This window comes from Rhinopithecus bieti, unplaced genomic scaffold (assembly GCF_001698545.2).
Source record: "Rhinopithecus bieti isolate Rb0 unplaced genomic scaffold, ASM169854v2 scaffold_57691, whole genome shotgun sequence".
Taxonomy (NCBI): Eukaryota; Metazoa; Chordata; class Mammalia; order Primates; family Cercopithecidae; genus Rhinopithecus; species Rhinopithecus bieti.
The window spans coordinates 1,256,744-1,275,650 of NW_016824383.1; the positions used below are offsets into that span (position 1 = coordinate 1,256,744).

The 18,907-nt window shown below is 38.1% G+C and overlaps 1 protein-coding gene across 1 annotated transcript in view; it reads right to left on the reverse strand.

The window, feature by feature from the left end:
• Window positions 1–18,907, reverse strand: part of RYR2 (ryanodine receptor 2) — an 808,217-nt gene that overhangs the window by 16,434 nt on the left and 772,876 nt on the right. The window contains 3 exon segments of the mRNA XM_017862245.1: window positions 9,184–9,318; window positions 11,888–12,034; window positions 15,954–16,014. Coding sequence (XP_017717734.1) covers window positions 9,184–9,318; window positions 11,888–12,034; window positions 15,954–16,014 — 343 coding nt within the window.

Genomic DNA, 18,907 nt, shown 5'->3' on the forward strand with positions numbered 1-18,907 from the left:
GGCAGTGGGGGGTAGTGAGGAATGAAGTCATGCTGGATTGAGAGTCACTGGCTTGGAGCATCCAATATTTTATCCTCATTTAAGCTAAGTCCAAACTCCTTTATCAGGCCCTTGAATTTAGCCACACTCACCTTTCCTAAAAATCTCCCTCTCCGCTGTCTCCACTCTCCTCATACCTCCTCCAAATGAACTATTCCTGATTCCAGATCTTTGCTCGTACATTCTCCTTCTCTTGCAATAGGCTTTTCCATTCTTACCCCATTCCTACTCATCCTTTGGGCCTAAATTAATAATCCTTCCTCTGAGATTTTCTTAGACTGTCCCAGATACCCTGACTTAATGGATGTGTCACCCATCAATTCAAAACCTAGTTAGTTGCTGCTGACCAGAACAAAGGGGACAAAAGCCTAAACACAGAAACACCACACTCTTCTGCTTCTCTTCATTTCTGGCCATTGCTTCCCAGTCTCCTTTGCCAAATCTTCCTCATCTCCCTGTGGCTTCATGAACAATTGCTCCAGGACTGGGTTCTTTGACCTTTTTACTTCTAGGACACTCCCTTGGGGGAACCTTCCCGGTTTCATGGCTTTAAGTTTCATCTCTCTGCCAATTACACTCATTTCTATTTCCAGCCTGGACCTTTTTCTTGAATTCCACACCTGGATATCCAGCTTGCTTGTTTTTTTGTCTATTTCATTCCCCTAGGACTGACTGCATTCCAACGAGAAATGTTTTGGTTATTACTCTGTTGCCAGTGCCTTACCATGAGCACATGGTCAGTCCTCAGATCATTTGTGGGATGAATGAGGAGCAAGACCTGCTGTTTTCACAGAGCCTTCACTGCCTCAACCCACAGATCTCACATTCTCAGGACACTTGAAAAAGCACAATGTGTAGGCAAAGAGCAGCCAACAAGGTGATACCAAAATGCTCACAGTTCAACTCTGAGTTCAACAGCTGATGGATCTGTCAGATGCAGAGGAGAAAAAGTCTCCTGGGTTAGATGGCTGGAATTTAGGGAACAGAATTAAATGTGTAAAAATTTGGAAATTTAAATTTGGAAATGTTTTATCAGCCTGGCATACAAGGATGAGATTGGGCACGTTCAGGGTGGTATGGTCGTAGACTCAGCCTGGCATATAATAAACAGCATTAGAAGGCCAGCTCAGCCCGTGCCCACCAAAGATCTGGTCTGGAGCCCAGGTTAGGGGTCTCTTTTGCAGAAAGGCCCAGGAGATCCTTAGAGCCAGATTAGCCTGATGGGGTCTAAACTTAACCTCATCTCAGAGCCTCCTGGATGTGGCAACATTCTGGGTTCCTGGTACTACCTAATGAATCAATCTCCGGAAGTAAAATCTTACAGACCATCCATCACTTAAAAAAAAAAAAACAATCCTGAAGCCACTGCTGTAGTTTCTCAAAGCTTGGTGCTTGAAACTGCTAATAGTGAATCTGTGAGAAGGGGAAACTATTTTCACCATATCCTGAGGCATACTGTTTGCATTTGTTTTACCACACATTTCTTATTTTTATTAAGCAAGAATTGGATTGCCTTTTTTTTTTTTTTTTTTTTGATGGAGTCTTGCTCTGTCTCCCAGGCTAGAGTACAATGGGGCATTCTCCACTCACTGCAACCTCCGCCTCCCGGGTTCAAGTGATTCTCCTGCCTCAGCCTCCCGAGTAGCTGGGATTACAGGTGCCTGCCACCATGCCAAGCTAATTTTTGTATTTTTAGTAGGGATGGGGTTTCGCCATGTCGGCCAGGCTGGTCTTGAACTCCTGACCTCAGGTGATCCGCCTGCCTCGGCCTCCCAAAGTGGTCGGATTACAGGCGTGAATCACCACGCCCAGCCTGGATTGCTTTTCTCCAAATCTGTGTCTTCATTTGTATTTAATTGTGACTACAGGAAATCAATAAAGAGTAGTTAATGCAGCTTCTTTCCCCTTTAGTTAGACCATCTTTCCCATTGCTCATGTTTCCTTGACTTCACAAGTAGCTTTGTGCTTGCATCTCCCCTCCAGGGATTTCTCTGAGGACTCAGTTTGGAGAGTATACCTGGCTCTGGACTGGTACTCCTCCATGTCAAGTTCTGGTCCCTTGGGTCCCCATTCCAATCCCCACAATGAGCCAACAGTGGATTGTGCAGTTCCCAGTCCAGGTCTTGGAAGGTCCTAGCTCTCCATCCCTGCTTGTTTGAGGAACTGTGTGTGACAGTACTAGTGGCTGAGATCACCCAGCAACTGATGGATGAACTGATCATCCATCAGTTCCTCTTGGTGATTCCTGCTGACCAAGACTCTTGGTCTTGTACTTGGGAGTCGTTAGGTCTTGGGTTATAATTTGGCTTCCCATATAGGTGTTTGTCTAGGGAAGAGACAACTTGTTACATGAACTCTTAATGAGTAGCATGTTGGTATTCTGACTCGTACATCAGACTTATGGAATACTGGTTAATGTGAGTCTGTCCCCAAGAGGATGATTCACTTGTAATTTCTAGACATGTAATGTTGAAGATAGGACCATGGAATGAGGCTAAATTACCAAGGAAAATGTTTCCTTCTTTGCAGATCCCTTGTCAGTCATCTAACCAACCTTTCCTGGAAATACCCTTCCTCACTGCTCTCCTTCATTTTACATCAGTTTTATGCACTGTGATGAAGGGATGCCAGCAGAGAGCAACAGTGGACTTAACAGTCATGCTGAAAAGACAGTCTTGTGCATTTGATTATTTAGGCTTAATAAATTACCACATTTAAAAAGAATAAAATGTACAGTTCACCTGTGGGATGTTGATACTGATTTTCCCAGCCACATCCTTTACTACCTGGTCAGCCCTAGACAATTGTATGTAGTTGGCTGTGGTGTTGGAATAGGAGGTATGTGGTGAATAACTTCTAATACATGGCTGTCAGACTGTCAGCTACCAAATTATCCTGCTGCAACTGAAAATCCTTTTATCCACCTTTCTTTTCATAGAATCAGCCTAAACCTGATAACGAGGGCCGGAAGTGGAAAGAAGTAATTCTGTGAGACAAAAAGATAAGCTTCTTTCAGACAATCTGAGTAATGAGTTAGGAAGGTGCCTGGTCCTACAAAAATTGAGAAGAGGAAGTTGTTGATTCCTAAGACGTTATAGTCTGCAGCTTCCCTCCCTCATCCATCTCCTAAACGGATTCATTCTGAGGTTGATCATAGTTTCTATTGGTTTTAGGGAACACTAAGGGTCAGCTGCTGGTGAAAATCCTTATGAGATCTTCATCTTGGGAAAAAAAAATGGGAAAAATGAGGAGAGAATTTGGAGAGAGAGAGAACTAGAGAGACAGATTATTTGTTGGGAAGGTAGGGTAAAATAAGTGATGACAATTAAGTGAGGTAATTTAGAACAATTACCCAAGTAAGTTTATTTCCCTAGGAGTATACTTTTCATCTTAATCGCCTGCAAAGCTATTTTTCCCCAAGTGCATAGTCTTGACACCTTCCCTGCAGCCTCTGGTTTGGGGGTCCCTCTCCGTCTGAGATGAACATTCTCCTTTATGTCAAGTCAGTCTCCCTGGCTATCTAGTGACAATCATCTTTTTACCTTGGACTTTACATCATTTTTCACTTTTCCCTCCTATGTTCTTGTAGAGGTTCAAGTTCTATCAGGATACCGCTGGTTTAATTAGATTCTCAGGCTCAAAATATCCTAATCTGGAAAAAAAAAAAAAAAAATCCCCGTGTGACTTGTCTCTAACACTGCAGCTATGGCGCCACCTACTGTAAATTATGAAAAACAGACGGGCGAGTTGCCTACTTGCAAAACCTAAGATGTTCTCTCAGATCCACAGAAAACAACAAAGAAACTCAGGATGAAGTGAATACAATGTGACATGAGTGAGGAAAATTTATCTCAAGAGAGAATATAGACATCGCCCTGTGAAAGGAAATGTCCAAGAGACTGTCATAAAGAAAGGATGATCTTTGGAGAACTAAATTAAAGAAACTAAATCTTTCTGTTTCCTATTCTGTGCTGCTTTCTTGCTGGCAGGCTGGTTTTAATAAGCCTCTACTTTGAAAGCGCACTACTGTAAGTCATCAGTTATATTTTAAATGTTGTTGGCTTTTTAAAGAAGCCCCTGCACAAGTACTAGTAAGAAGTAAATCAAAAGCAAGTGTTTGGACACTACAATTGGAAGGTCAATCTAGGTAATGTGGCCTCCGTTCCCATGTGGGAGTTTTTAGGGACAATCACTGGGATATGAGCTTGTGTAATGCTCCACAGACTCCTGTCTGGTTTGACTGGTCGGCAGCAGCACCTCATTGTGAATGAGCTAGGGATGAAAAAGTGACTTGTGTCTTGGAACTGAGTTTTCTCTTGCAGGGAGGAAACATCTAAGACATATACTCACCCCAGTCAAAGACAAGATAGTAAGTTTATTGTTATACGTACAAATATAAAAACCTTCAACAGAGCTGGTCATAAATAGTCTTAATCATGAGGACAGAAATCCCTCAAACTGAAGAAAATCTAGGCTCTAGTTAAGTCCATAGTTCAAAACATCAACAGGTCATATTTCCTCACTGGAACCAAGTTTCTCTGTCTTCTGTATTCATGCCCCATGAAATTGGGCAAAGTCAACCAGGCGAAGGCAGTTGTCTTCCTAAGCAAAATTAACAAAAGTAATGGAAATGCATACTGAGAGTGAGGTTCAAAACGTAGTCGTCTAAGGATCCTATGATTACAACTTGAATGGGGTCAACTATGATGACTGCATAATAAAAGGAGAGACCAGGATGTTGCTGGGGCCTCCCTGTGGTATAAAAGGGAGATCTAAAGTCACATATTGTTCTCACTACCTGACACAGGTCACTGAATGTCACAATCTGAAATCATTCCTATTTTTCTATTAATTTTTAGCAATTCTCTGAGCATCATACTCTTTAGGAATACATGACCTAAGTAAACTTTCTGCCCTGACGCTGGTAGATTTTGAGATTTATAAATTTTGTCAGGTGTTTGTTTGTCCTAGAATAGTACTGAATTTCTTGGAAGTCACTGCAGGCAATGTACCTGCTGCTACTACCTTCTGCATTGTGCCATGTAGCCTTTCCTGGCCTCCCACTCCCCTCCTGCCTTCAGGGTCACAGGGTAGAGAGGCTGTGAGCGTGGCTGATATTAAAGGCAGCACATGGGAGAGGAGATGAAGGATCCTTGACACATCTTCAGTCCTAGGCCTTGAATGAATGAATAGGTGTGGGAGGAGGGGCAAAGTGTTGCATGTTAGTGACTCTGATGAGAGTCATCACTAGTCAGTCTTATTGCAGTGAACCCAGTTTTCTTATAGTTGCTGTTAAGTTTTTTTTAAAAAAAAATTATACATTTTTCTCTGCTTTGCGGTGTGAGAAAAGCAGCAACAGGAAGGATAGGAGATGGTTTTAAGAAGTAGACAGGTGGGCCAAATCAGGGGGTGATAGGCAGTCAGGGAAGAGGCTCCAGGCAAGGTGCATGAATTATTCGTCCAGCAATTAATCAGAGAAGAAGAGTATCAAAGGTAAGTATTGCATCTCAGTCATGCCAACTTATGATGACTAAAATGGATCTCAAGTATTAAGGCACATAAATTGTGTCTATATCAATATCTTCCACTCTAGTATGATGTGACATTAAAAAGTTATTTTTATTTCCCTGTCTAGTAGCCATCTAAAGCAACTTCTCAGTTGCAATATTTGAACAGTGATGTTGAATCCACTATTTTTGTACAGTATATTAAATGTTCTGTATGTAACAGGAATACTGATCCACAAGGTTTTCCAAAACTTCTGGAATTTCTGGGGGCATTCTTTTCTTGGAAGATTCTAGGAAAAAGAATGAGCTTAGCAGAATTGCTATAAAGGTGCTTACCATGCAAGTTCCATGAGGGCAGGGACTGTACTTACTCAGACTTTATCCTTAACAAGTGCCTGGTATAAAAACATCACTCAAATTAGTAACAGAAGCATTAATGAAGTTACTATCTGTGAGGTAGTGTAACTTAAGAGTACCGGTTGAAGAGTGTCACCTCTTCCTAACTGTGTGACTTATGACAAGTTACTCAAATTCTTGGTAGCTCAGTTTCCTCATCTGTAAAATGGGAATGATAGCAGTGCCAACCTACAGCAAAAAGTTGTTAGGAGACTACTGAGTTAATATTTGTAAAGCTCTTGAGATAATACCTGGCACAACATCATTTATAGCCAAGTGCTATATAAGCACTTGATAAACAAAAAAAAAAAATCTACAAGACTGGATTTGTAACTGGGATGGCATTTTCTTCCAGTTGAGGAATTAAGTGTATGGATGAACAACCATGAACATCAGAGTCCTTTCAGCTCTGACACTCCGTGTCCTCCAAGTAGGTCACTAGCACATGGAAATCACAAAGTCATATGCGTAGCACCTCAGAATGGCAATAATGACAGGAAATACTGAAAATTATAGATGATTTTTGCATGAACAATACGATTTGCTCTGCTGCCAACTATGTACGGACTGATGAGTTGAAAGCTTTTTCCCGCCTGCATTTTCCATCAAAAGCATCCCTTTTGAAGTTCTAAGCCTTCAAAATTTAATCTTGACCTAAGACAAGGGAATATTTTATGTCAGCAAGCTATTATGTATCCCCAATTTTTAAATAACCTGCAATTCATTTGAGAGTTGTTATTTATTCTCAAATTTTTTTTTTTATTAAAAATAAAGTTGGGAAGAGAACAAAATGCCTAATATTGAAAAGCTAAAGAATTGTCCGAAGATCTCTAAATTGGTAAATAAAATAATATTTGTTTAAAGGAGAGGAAGGATGGGCAATTCTATATTAATGATCATTTATGATAAAATTTTAAATACAGAAAAACTTCTTTAGACAAATAAGAGATTCGGGCGATAAATAAATGGCTCAAGAACAGGAGGTGGATGAAAACGTAACATCAGGTTTCACCAGAGCTTCCCTCAGCCTCTGTCCTTTCATTCCTTCAGGTCAGCCACCTGTATGTCCTGTTCTCTCCTTCCTGCCAGGAAACAGTCCCTGCATGTAGTTAAACTAATTTTGGGAATAACTGAAGGCAGATTATCTTTTATAACATGGTGGGGAAAAAATTGTCTTAGACTTTTAAAATAAAAAAATACCTACGGTAAAAGAAATAGTATCAATCATTCAGACAGTCGATAAAATGAAAAGCAAACAAGTTTCTTTCTCCTGTGATCTATGGTCCTACCCCGGCAGGAATCCTTGTTCACAGTGTCCTATGAATAAATCCCTCCAGAAATATGTTATGCATATTCTAGCATATCAAAAATATGAATTATTGTGTATATATCATTTCACACAATTAGGATCCTATCATACTGATCAAGATCTTGTTTTTTTAAATTAAACGTAATTTAATTACAATGTAATTTGTGTGTCTGTCTCTCCATATCTGTATATATGAATTTCTCTCATTTTCAAACAGATGCATATTTGTTACAGATTTATCATAATTGACTTAATCAGGACACTACTAATGATCATTTAGATTATTCCTAGCTTGTGAGGGCAGCTGATGTCCTTGAACATACAGAGGCTTATTTGTGAGTAAACCTTTAGGTAAATTACTAGCAGTGGAATTAAAAGGTCAAAAGATATATATACTTAAAAATTTGATAGGTATCACAAAACTTCTCTAAAATTGTTGTCAATTCAAATTCCCAACCAGAGTCATGAAAATGCTGATTTTTTCCCATCAATTCACCAACTATGGGTTTTAACAAATGTGAATACTTTGCAAAACTGACAGGTAAAAAGTGTTTTTTTCATTGTTTTAATTTGCATTTCTTTCACTTTGACAGAGGCTGAGCATCTTTTCAAATCTAAAATTTTACCGTGAATCGTCTGGTCATGTGATTTACTTGTTTTTCTATTGGCTTATTTCTTCTCATTGATGTGATAAGGACTTGGTAGATTAAGGAAACTGGTCCTTTGTTACGTTGTTAAAAATATTTTTCTCATTTTACCATTTGCCTTTATGACTGTATTTATAGCTGCTCTTTTTTCAAATAATGTTTATGCTTTCATAGACCCTGAGTTTTATGTCACACTTAGACCCTTCTCCATATAAAAATGAGTATTATTACTATTATTTAAGGCATCAAATTCTGTCTTGTGATTATTCCTTCTTATTGCATTGAAATATGCTCAATTGAGAATTTATTTTTATTTATAAAGCCACATTGGTATCCATTTTATCATTTTCCCCAAACAGCTTTTCCATGGTACTAATGTCATTTATTAAATTATTTTTCATTTCCTTACTTCAAAAGCTATCTTTATCATCTTTTAATTTCCATGAGTATTTGCATCTGTTTCTGAACCACTCTGTCCCACTGATTTGTCATTCTTTAGTATAAAATTATCTTAATTGTTAGTCTTTGTAATAATGGCCATTGTCTCTCACCACTCTTTTGGGCTATTTTTTCTAGAGTAATTTATGTATCATTATATCAGCCTCTATACCTACATCCCCAACACAAATGATGTAGGTATTTTCGTGAGGAGCTTACTGAAGGATACATCTCTTTCCAGCTAGTGATATATATTTTGTCTCATGTTCCCCTTCCTGATCTAAGATCTCATGTATGATAACTTCTCATTTGCCAATATTAGAGAGACAGGTTGTAGAACGGTGATATAAAGCAATATGAAAGCTTTAACAGCTGTTGATTTTTGAAAACCAAAACCAAAAAAGACATTTAAGCCAAGATACTCAATATAAAAGCAAAAACCAGTAGTTCTATGAAGAGATACACTTTTGAAATGTAGTAATTTCAGTTAAAGTCATTAAGGTGACAAAAAACTAAGGCTTCCAAATGTTCTCTGGGAAATAATTTTACCTGCTGTCCTGGGATATGTGAACAACAGGCTTAAGCGATGACATTACTCCTCTGAGTTCTAAGTACATTACTCAGCAATTCTAATTATTAGGCTGTGCAGCACATATGGAAAATTGACAGAAATGCTCCTTTATGTTCTGCTAGAATTGAAAACTGCTGACTCTTTAAAGAGCCATGCAACTTTTTATTGTTTAGACTATTTTCTATTTTGCACTGTTAGAGAATAAATACACAATTACTTAGATTGCAGAAGCAGGAGACATTTTTGTTCATATGAGATCAAAGGTTATGAACTTACTGTTAGCATATCATCACATTTCATATCTGGTGTATCACCATCTTCACTTTTATTGTAGAATTTTCGGAAAAAATTGAATGCCACCACAGTGTACAGGTATACAACAACAGCTAACAAGCCAACGGTTAATACGAGCTGGAAAGCAATGTGACAAGGAACAGGTATTAGAAATGTACACATGTGGCATCTATGTGGGTGGGGAGTGCTCTAGTGAGAACACAGCCATGTTTACTAGAAGCTAATGGGATCCATAACTTATTTCTCACCTTTCTTACCCTCTCGTGCAGACATTTACTTTCATATTCTCTTTATCAAGTTGTCAGACTATATTTTATTTTATTTATTTATTTATTTATTTAGAGATGGAGTCTCACTCTGTCACCAGGTTGGAGTGCAGTGGCACGATCTTGTCTCACTGCAAGCTCTGCCTCCCGAGTAGCTGGGATTACACGCGTGCACCACCATGCCTGGCTAATTTTGTATTTTTAGTAGAGATGGGGTTTCTCCATGTTTGTCAGGCTGGTCTCGAACTCCCGACCTCAGGCGATCTGCCCGCCTCGGCCTCCCAAAGTGCTGGGATTACAGGCATGAGCCACTGTGCCCTTTCTTCGTTTTATGAGGGCTATTTTCCACAATTTACATTCCTAATAAAATGCATTTTGTTTTTATGACTGTAAATTATTTTTAAATTTTCAATCATATCCTAAATAGAAATTGGTATTGCCCCTGAAATCTGGGGACACACAATTAGTAATAATGTATAATATAAATATTTTTTAAAACTGAGAAATCTTGCTTTGTAAACAATGACCAAAGTGAAAAACACCACAGCTAATGACTAACACTATTTTGAAGGCTATTTTTTCTCAATCTATAATTAAATATCTCTGTTTGAAAGGTCTTTCAGCTCTACTTTAATTTTTGGATAGTTATAAGTATATGATAGAATTGTAGAGTATTTTTGATAGAATATGTATATGCTAAAAATGTGACTTTTCACCAAGTTGGTGAAAATATATTTCTGGTTTCATCACAGAAATTCTACCACGCTAACATGCCTTATCTTTATGTGTACTTTCTCTGATTACAGCACAACTTTATGGTCTTGACTGCGACTGCTTATGCTGATTAAGTCTTTACAAAATCACTTTACAATTATCTGGAGAAAACATGTTAGCTTAACAGAGGGTTTCATTCATTTCTATAAATGAAGTACAAAGCCACAGTGAATTTCTGCATGTTTTACCGGTTAGGACTATTAAACTCTACATATTTCTGCAAATGAACATTTGAGGCCAGGTGGGGTGGCTCATGCCTGTAATCCCTGCACTTTGGGACGGCGAGGCGGGCAGATCACCTGAGGTTCGAGACCAGCCTGGCCAACATGGTGAAACCCCATCTCTACTAAAAATAGAAAAATTAGCCGGGCATGGTGGCATGCGCCTATAATCCCAGTTATGCGGGCGGCGGAGGCGGAGGTTGCAGTGAGCCAAGATCGCACCACTGCACTCCAGCCTGGGTGACAGAGCAAGACTCTGTCTTAAAAACAAACAAACAAACAAAAAATTTGATACCTCAAAAAGAAAGAAACCCCACGAAGTTCAGAAACTGAAAGTAGTGCCAGATCTTTTATGTAGAAACACACATAGATTTGGCATCTCCAGTTCTTTACTACACATACTGGGAGCTCAAACACAACTTATGAACTGACTGGCAGATAAATAGACTTTTGTCACTAGACCCATGACTTGCTGTGCACATCATAGCCATAAGGAGAACCTAAAGTGACATATGTAAGAATAATGTGCTGAAATTTAGAAAACTAACGATAATGGAGACTTAACTGTGGACCCAGTTCAAAGCTTTTAGAGAGGCAATTATTTGAAAATGTGCTGGGCTACAAGACTCTGGAAAAGAAGGATTCTGTTAATCCAAATAACTAACACAGCATATGTTACCACCCAGTGGACACTTGAAAAGTAGCAAATGAATTAATAAATGCATACTTCTGCAATATGCTTCAAGATAATGGAAAGTTTTAACATTACAAACGGGTTCCATTAGAACATGCATACTTCTGCCATATGCTTCATGATAATGGAAAGTTTTAACATTATAAGCAGGTTCCATTAGAACATAAGTGCATTTTCTGGACCTAGACCAGTTTTCTTCTGAGTCAGCACGACCTTGTCAAATATGAAACATTATCCTTTTTGCTCAATTTAAAAGTAAAGAGTATAAGATAAACAGTTTAAAAATATTACATTAAAATACAGCATCTCATATTTTACAGCTAACACAATGAGTGCATCAGGATTCTGTAAACTATTTTGGTTCCGCATAATAGCAAGTGGAGCAAACACTATACTAGAAACAAAGTAATAACTAAGTTCCTGAGTGCTTAATACGTGCCAGGGGCTGTGTTAAAGCATATACATTTGTTTTATTTCATTTTCACAAAATCTGGTAAGGTATGTACTTTTATTATTTTCAATTAATTTATCCAAAGTCAAGCCAAGGCTTGAGGATAGGCCTAGAAGACCCTCAAACTGCTACTCCCTGCAGTTTAGAAGAGGTACAGACCTTTCCTTCCAAAAAATCTTTAAAAATGTACATTGCCATTTGAGGGGTGGTTTTATTTTTCTCTGCTTTATTGGTTGCTTTTTTATTTTGTGCAACGGGGAGAAAAAGATAAACTGCTTACCTGTTTGCCATTGTGAGTTACTGAGGACAAGATGGTTCTTAATGTCTTGAATCCCATAGCAATGTCGAGAAGGTGAGCAGCAAAAAAAAAGTTGTTATAGTGTCCAAGAACAGACATAGTCATATACCAGGCTAGGTAGAGGAAGGACTATCAAGACAAAATGGGAGGGAATCATGTCAGAAAACAGAATGCATGACTATTGTTATGGGTTAAGCAAAACAAGCCGGGAACAGAGAGTTAAACTCTACATGTTCTCACTCACATGTGGAATCTTAAAAAGTTAATCTCATGGAAGTAAAAAGTAGGAGACAGGACACTAGAGATCGGGGAGAAAAAGGAGGTGTAGGAATAGGGAGAGATTTGTTAAAAGATACAAAGTTATAGCTAAATAAAAAAATAATTTCTAGGGTTCTATACCACTGTAGGATGATGGCAGGTCACAATAATATATAGTTTCAAACAGCTAGAAGGAGGATATTAAATGTTCCCAACACAAAGAAGTGATAAATGTTAAAGAAAATGTGTATACTAATTGCCCTGATCTGATTACATTATATTTATCAAAATATCACTAGGTACCTCATGAATATGTATAATTATTTGTCAATTAAAAAATAAAATTAAAAAGCAACTCCAATTTCACTCTTATAATTACTCTATTCATCTTCGTACATTACACTTTTTTTTTTTTTTTTTTTGGAGACAGAGTCTCACTCTGTCCAACCCAGGCTGGAGTGCAGTGGCCCGATCTCGGCTCACTGCAAGCTCTGTCTCCTGGGTTCACACCATTCTCCTGCCTCAGCCTCCCGAGTAGCTGGGACTACAGGTGCCTGCCACCATGCCCGGCTAATTTTTTTGTATTTTTAGTAGAGACGGGGTTTCACTGTGTTAGCCAGGATGGTCTGGATCTCCTAACCTCAGGATCCGCCCACCTTGCCCTCCCAAAGTCCTGGGATTACAGGCATGAGCCACCGCGCCTCGCCTATGATACATTTTTATAATTCTAGTTAGCTGTATCAGCTTGTTCTTTGTGTATTTTATTTTTACTTAATTTGTTCTGAAAAGGTCAGTGTCATTTTCCTTTAAAACAGTTTTAAAATGTTTTAAGAATTGTCATTGTTCTTATTTATCCTCCAACAGAGAAACATTTATTGACTTCCTATTCAGCAGCAGGCTTTCTCAACCCGGCGCTATTGATATTTTGGATCAGATAATCCTTTATTATGGGTGCTGTTCTGTGCATGGTAGCATGGCAAGCAGCATCAACTAGATGCCAACAGCACCGACCCCACCTCTCCCCCGAGTCATGACAACCAAAAATATCTCCAGACATTGCCAAACATCATTAGGAGACAAAACTGTTCCCCAGTAGAGAAGAACCCTTGCTCTACAGCCAACCAAAGAACCAGTCACTTTCTCTCCCGCCTTTTCTTCCCTTCTTTGCTTTTCATTTATTCACTCACTAAATCAGTGTTTGCTGAGACCTACTAGTTATGAAATTACATGAAGTGTTTTATTAACCAAGCATCTCACTTTACATGAGCCACAGTAAGTCTAGGAGAAACCCAAATACCATGTGACGTCACTGAAAGCTACAGTACACCTAATAATACAATTGGTTCTGTTGTAGAAGTCTCCTGGGTTATAATTAATGTTGATTATTCACATAGGCTGGAAAATGAATATACTTTTTGGGGAGGGCCGGGACTAATGCTGAATAAAAACATGGTGGCTGTTCTTACTTATGGGACTACAGTCTTTGTTGCAAAAGGGATGTTTTGCTGGTGGAGTCAGAAGCTATCCATTTGGGGAAGGGGCGGACACTTTCATTTTGACTGTAAGATATCTTAATCTTTCACAGAGAACAAAAAGAGGGGGCTGAGCTAGGAAAGGGACTTCAAGGACCATGTGGAACTGAAGCTAGAGGTCAAGTGGCAGAAAAGAAAATAGCATTTTTAAAAAGCACACTGAGATATAAGCAGAGTTTGCTTGGGAAGGAAAATTGGGTTTGAGTGGCAGGTTCTTGTTTTGCAAGATCAAGCTGGAAAAGTGTGACAGTTGGAGAGGCTTGAGGGCAAGTTAAAGGACATCTGTGTACCCCACAGGAGCTTGAGTGCCACTGCAGTATCATGAGAAGGATAATGGTTTATGAAAAATGGCATTTTAGGAAAATTTCTGGAGCACCTACTAAGTGCTGGTCAATGTTCAATATAATTGCACACATGGTCTCTTTTTTATTTTAGCAAGATCTCTGATGAACAGGCATGTTTAGCCCCAATTTATATATGAGGAAGTGAGCTTGCTCCAGTTAAGCTATTGCCTAAAAACATTGTAAGTGGCACAGCCATTAAATTAGAAGACTACTGGACAAGCCCCAGGATGACGTTACCAGAGCCCAAAAAAGCAGCAAAAGTAAGGATAAGAAGGGAGAATTACAGAGGACACAAACAGGACCAAGATTCAGCAAATAATCAAATGCATGCTTTGGAGGGAGAAAGAAGAGGAGTCCATATGAATAACTTAAGCTTAGGTAGTAAGAAGAAGAAAAATATTAACAGAGAAAATTGTAGACTGAAGACTGGATCTGGAGGGGAGGAGCAGAGGGGAAGGAAGATGAAAATGTGCCATGGGACGTTCAGATGGAGCTAATCTAATGAGCCATTAAGAAACGCAAAGACTGAGGAAAAGGAAAATTTATGGGCATAAGATGAGTAAGGAACTAAATGACAAGCTGGGCCAAAGGTGCATGTGTGGTCTACATATGTGCTTGCTGCACAGTTAAATCTGAATGAGAGAGAAAGAATAAATGATTTTTAGTTTAGGTATGTCCCATGAAGTAATTTGGGACATACCTATGCTAAATATTATTTTCTGCTTATCTAAAATTTAAATGTAACTAGGAATTCTGAATTTCATTTGGTAACCCTGTCTATGTTTCAGAGAGACACGGTAATAGTGAAGGATGAATACATGTTGAGAGGTGATGGGCCAAACAGAAGCCATGAAACTGCAGGTGGACAGAAGCCTACTAAGGTAGCAGAAAACTGTCTGAGGGAAGACTCTATCCTGGATCTATCCATGCTCAAGTTATCTAGAGGACAAAAAAATACATAGCAAGATGAATATTATGGATAAGCTGCATCTGGGCAGAAGCTGCATCTGGGCAAAAGTGGGCTCTGCAAATATTGTGGCATGGAAGATTGAGCTTAGCAGGCAGAACTTAAGATGGACTGGCCACTTGAATGGAAAATGCCCATTGGAGCCAAAGTTGAGGATCCCCTCTTGTTATTTAGAGGAGTTGCTTCCATTTGGATGAGAAATTATTTGTAAGATAGTGTATTAATAGCTTATAGTTCTAAAAGATACTTGGAAGACATGATTTTGAACTCTTAGAGAATGCTCCTAAGACACCCAGAGTTCTGGGCCCATGGCTGGATGAGGGAAGGGGTAAGGATAGAGGCAGGAGAATTTGGGGGCTATCAAAGGCTTCTAAATAGGAGAATGGAACTAATGTTAACTACAAAAGTCAGTGCCAAAATTAAAGAGTGAAATCTTGAGACACCTGGCGGTTTTTAGTAATAGGTAATTTTTTTTCTATTTTATCTGGATATATATTAGGGCCCTATATTTAATCTCCAAAGAATATTTGGTAAAAGGAGAATTAAAAAAAACTCCATAATTTAATGTACTTAATTTGGGGAAAACCTAAATTTAGCACAATTAATGTTCTTTGAAAATTATTTAGGAGTTTCTTTTTAACATCTATAAAACTGAAGTATGCCATTGCCCAATTAAAACCTTAATGAACATACTCACAAATCTGCATCTCAGTTTTTCTTTTGTGTAAATATATTTTCATTTTAATGTTTCGGCTATTGAAAGAAATGGAATGAGAGATGGGCTCGTTAATCATATCATTCTGTGGCTCTCTCTCCAGATCTGGTCTGTCTGCAATGAATTGGTATTTGAAACATTTTCTAAATAACCATCCTTCCATCTACAGAACTCCCACAGAAACTTATCGAATCAGAGTGCATTTTCTTTTGTGATAATGAAGTAGGCTTACGTTGTCAGTGAAAACGACTCCTAGTTTCCACATCTGATACTTCACATCAATAGAGTTCAGTCTGCAATGACAAAAAGAAAGTGTAGTTATGCACATTAATCAAAGACTCATAGGCTGGCAAGAGCTGACGGCCTTCACATTCTATGGCACAAGACTTGGAAACCTTCTAAGGAAACTAGTTCTATCCCAGATGCCAAGGGAGGAGCTGAGAGCCAACTCTGACACTGTATCCTAGAGTTTCATGATGTGTTTTTAGAGGATCTTGGAAACCAAAACACCATCACCTTAGTCTTATGTTATTTAAAATAGTCCTTTCTTTTCACCTTTTCCTTTCCTACATTCACTATTAACTTTTTTCTTTTCTTTTTTTTTTTTTTTTGAGACAGAGTTGCACTCAGTCACCCAGACTAGAATGCAATGGTGCAAACTGGGCTCACTGCAATCTCTGCCTCCTGGGTTCAAGCGATTCTCGTGCCTCGGCCTCCCGAGTAGCTGGGATTACAGGCATGCGCTACCACTCCTGGCTAATTTTTTTTTTTTTTTTTTTTTTTTGTAGAGTTGGGGTTTCATCATGTTGGCGAGGCTGGTCTTGAACTCCTGATCTCAGGTGATCTGTCCGCTTTGGCCTCCCGAAGTGCTGAGATTACAGGCATGCACCATTGTGCCCAGCTACATATAACATTTATTCCTTGAAACTGTACTAAATTGGCCAACATATGTACACATCAAACATTTCCTCACTAACTTTTATATGCACTTGCAATGGTATGCCAACAGAGTAACTTTTGATTCAAATAATAAAAGCTAGCATAAATATACACATTTATTTTACAACTATCTTATTTTATAAATGAAAGGGCTTTTAAATTGTTTTTACTTCATTTCCAGAAAATTCACCTTCTCTGTTTCCTTTTCCGTCGCGTAGGAATTTAGCCCTTCCCCTCGGTTCTCATAGCATTTTGTAGCCAATTCCTTTTATTATTATTTCCTACATTGTCTTACAGTTGTGGGTACTGGTATATGCATGTATGTGGATATATGCCTCTCTCACTAGTCTGTGAACTCCCCAGCTCCATGCATAATAGCTCACACACTGAATGTCTAAATACATATATGTTGAATGAATAAATCCTAAAGTAAATATTTGTGATCTTTGTAGATTACAAACACGTATATTAAAATATACGTGTTAATTTTCATTTTTCAGAACTTGCCACTGATTTATCGGCTAGAAATTATAACTTTGCCAACCTTTCCAATATTCCAGCTCTAAGTAATTGATATGAAATAATGCATTATAACATAATGGCAATATTATTTTCTAAAGGGTTTCTCTAGATTTAATGTTTTAGTCTTTATTGCCTTCTTTAATCATTTCTTTTAATTAGGCTAATCTTAAATTATAAATGCTAAGTAGGTGCAAATCAAAGGTGACTTTTTCGGAGATTTTTTTCACTAAGGGTTAAGGCTCATTTAACTTAGTACAGGATTTAAAAAAAAATTTTATCCTTAAAGAAATAAAGTTATCTATGAACTAGAATTAATTTTTATCACAGAGCCTTAAAAAAAGTTCCCACAAATAATTTTAATAAGGTTTCAATATAAGAAATGTTTTTTCTTAAATTAAAAAAGGAAGAGTTGGGAGAAAAAAATGGAGTAATTTGCATGAGAGCATAATTATTTTACATTAAAGCAATCTAAAACAAAATAACGGTTTATATCAGGATGTATGAATTTCCTATGGTGGTTTCTTATTTTATTTTAAAAATTATTCTTAAGAGTTATTTTCCATCTCTAGCATACTTTAGTGTGACAGTATACCATCAATTTCACACAGCAGCACACCCCACTCATTTCTCACCCTTAAGTGGTAGCCATGCTGTGTGGGTGAGGATGACCCCACCCCTGGGGCAGGGCCATGGCTGAGCTAAGCCAATCAGAACACGATCTTACTGGTCGCGGGGTCGGGAGGATGCCAAAGCTCCAGTCAAGGGTAAACTATAACCAGGAAGCTTAGTTTTGCTAGATGTTTTGAGACATGATCTCCTTTCCTCCCCAATGAGGACACAAATGCAGACTTTCTGACTGCTTGCAGCTCTTCCATCCCCAGAAATGGAGCTGGCCACTTATTTAAAGGTGCACATACCAAGCCTTATGTGTTTGATAAATAAATATATAAATCATTCTTGTATTTGAATGTTCACATTAAGATAGGGTTCATATATAAATCGGATAATCTTTTAAAACCTGATCTTCCTAAATGCTTTAGTAAAGCGACATTATATGTAAATCTTTTTCCTAGTTGTACATTAGTTACCAGAACTTTATTCTTCTAATTTTATTCTCCATATGTAAAGGTGTTAAATGCTATATGAACTTCTTCGTACGTTGCTAGGGGTCAAACTTACAAACATTTACTATGTATAATGGTAGAAAACTATGCCAATTTAAAACTTTCTTCACAGCAGAAAAGCAGCCTAAACTTCCCTTCTGTTTTTTCAGACTTTTTTTCTAGAGTCACAAATGTGACCATAGAAAATGCATAACTCAGTAAAACTACTCAATTCGGTATTGCTTATTAAGGATCTGAAAATGTCTGTGGGATGCTCAGCCCCACTCACACCCTAGTTCTTGTTTCATATGATAAATATTTTTTATACTTTTCTAACATAAGGGACATGGGTCCTAAGGATTGCTCATCTGTGTTCGATTTTACATGCAGTGGCACAACCTTTAAATACACATTTGTTTTCCTAGAGTACTCAAGTAATATTTTGGACCTTAATTCACATTTGCTGATCTAAGTTCTTTTCAACAAGAAGTTCAAAAACAAGTTCATCTTAACTTTAAAGACCCAAGTAGCGCTAATAAGTTTTCAGATAGATAAAAACAATATGACCAATGAGATAGGCCAACCAAACTATCTTTTTAATGCTAGGTAACAGATTATCTAA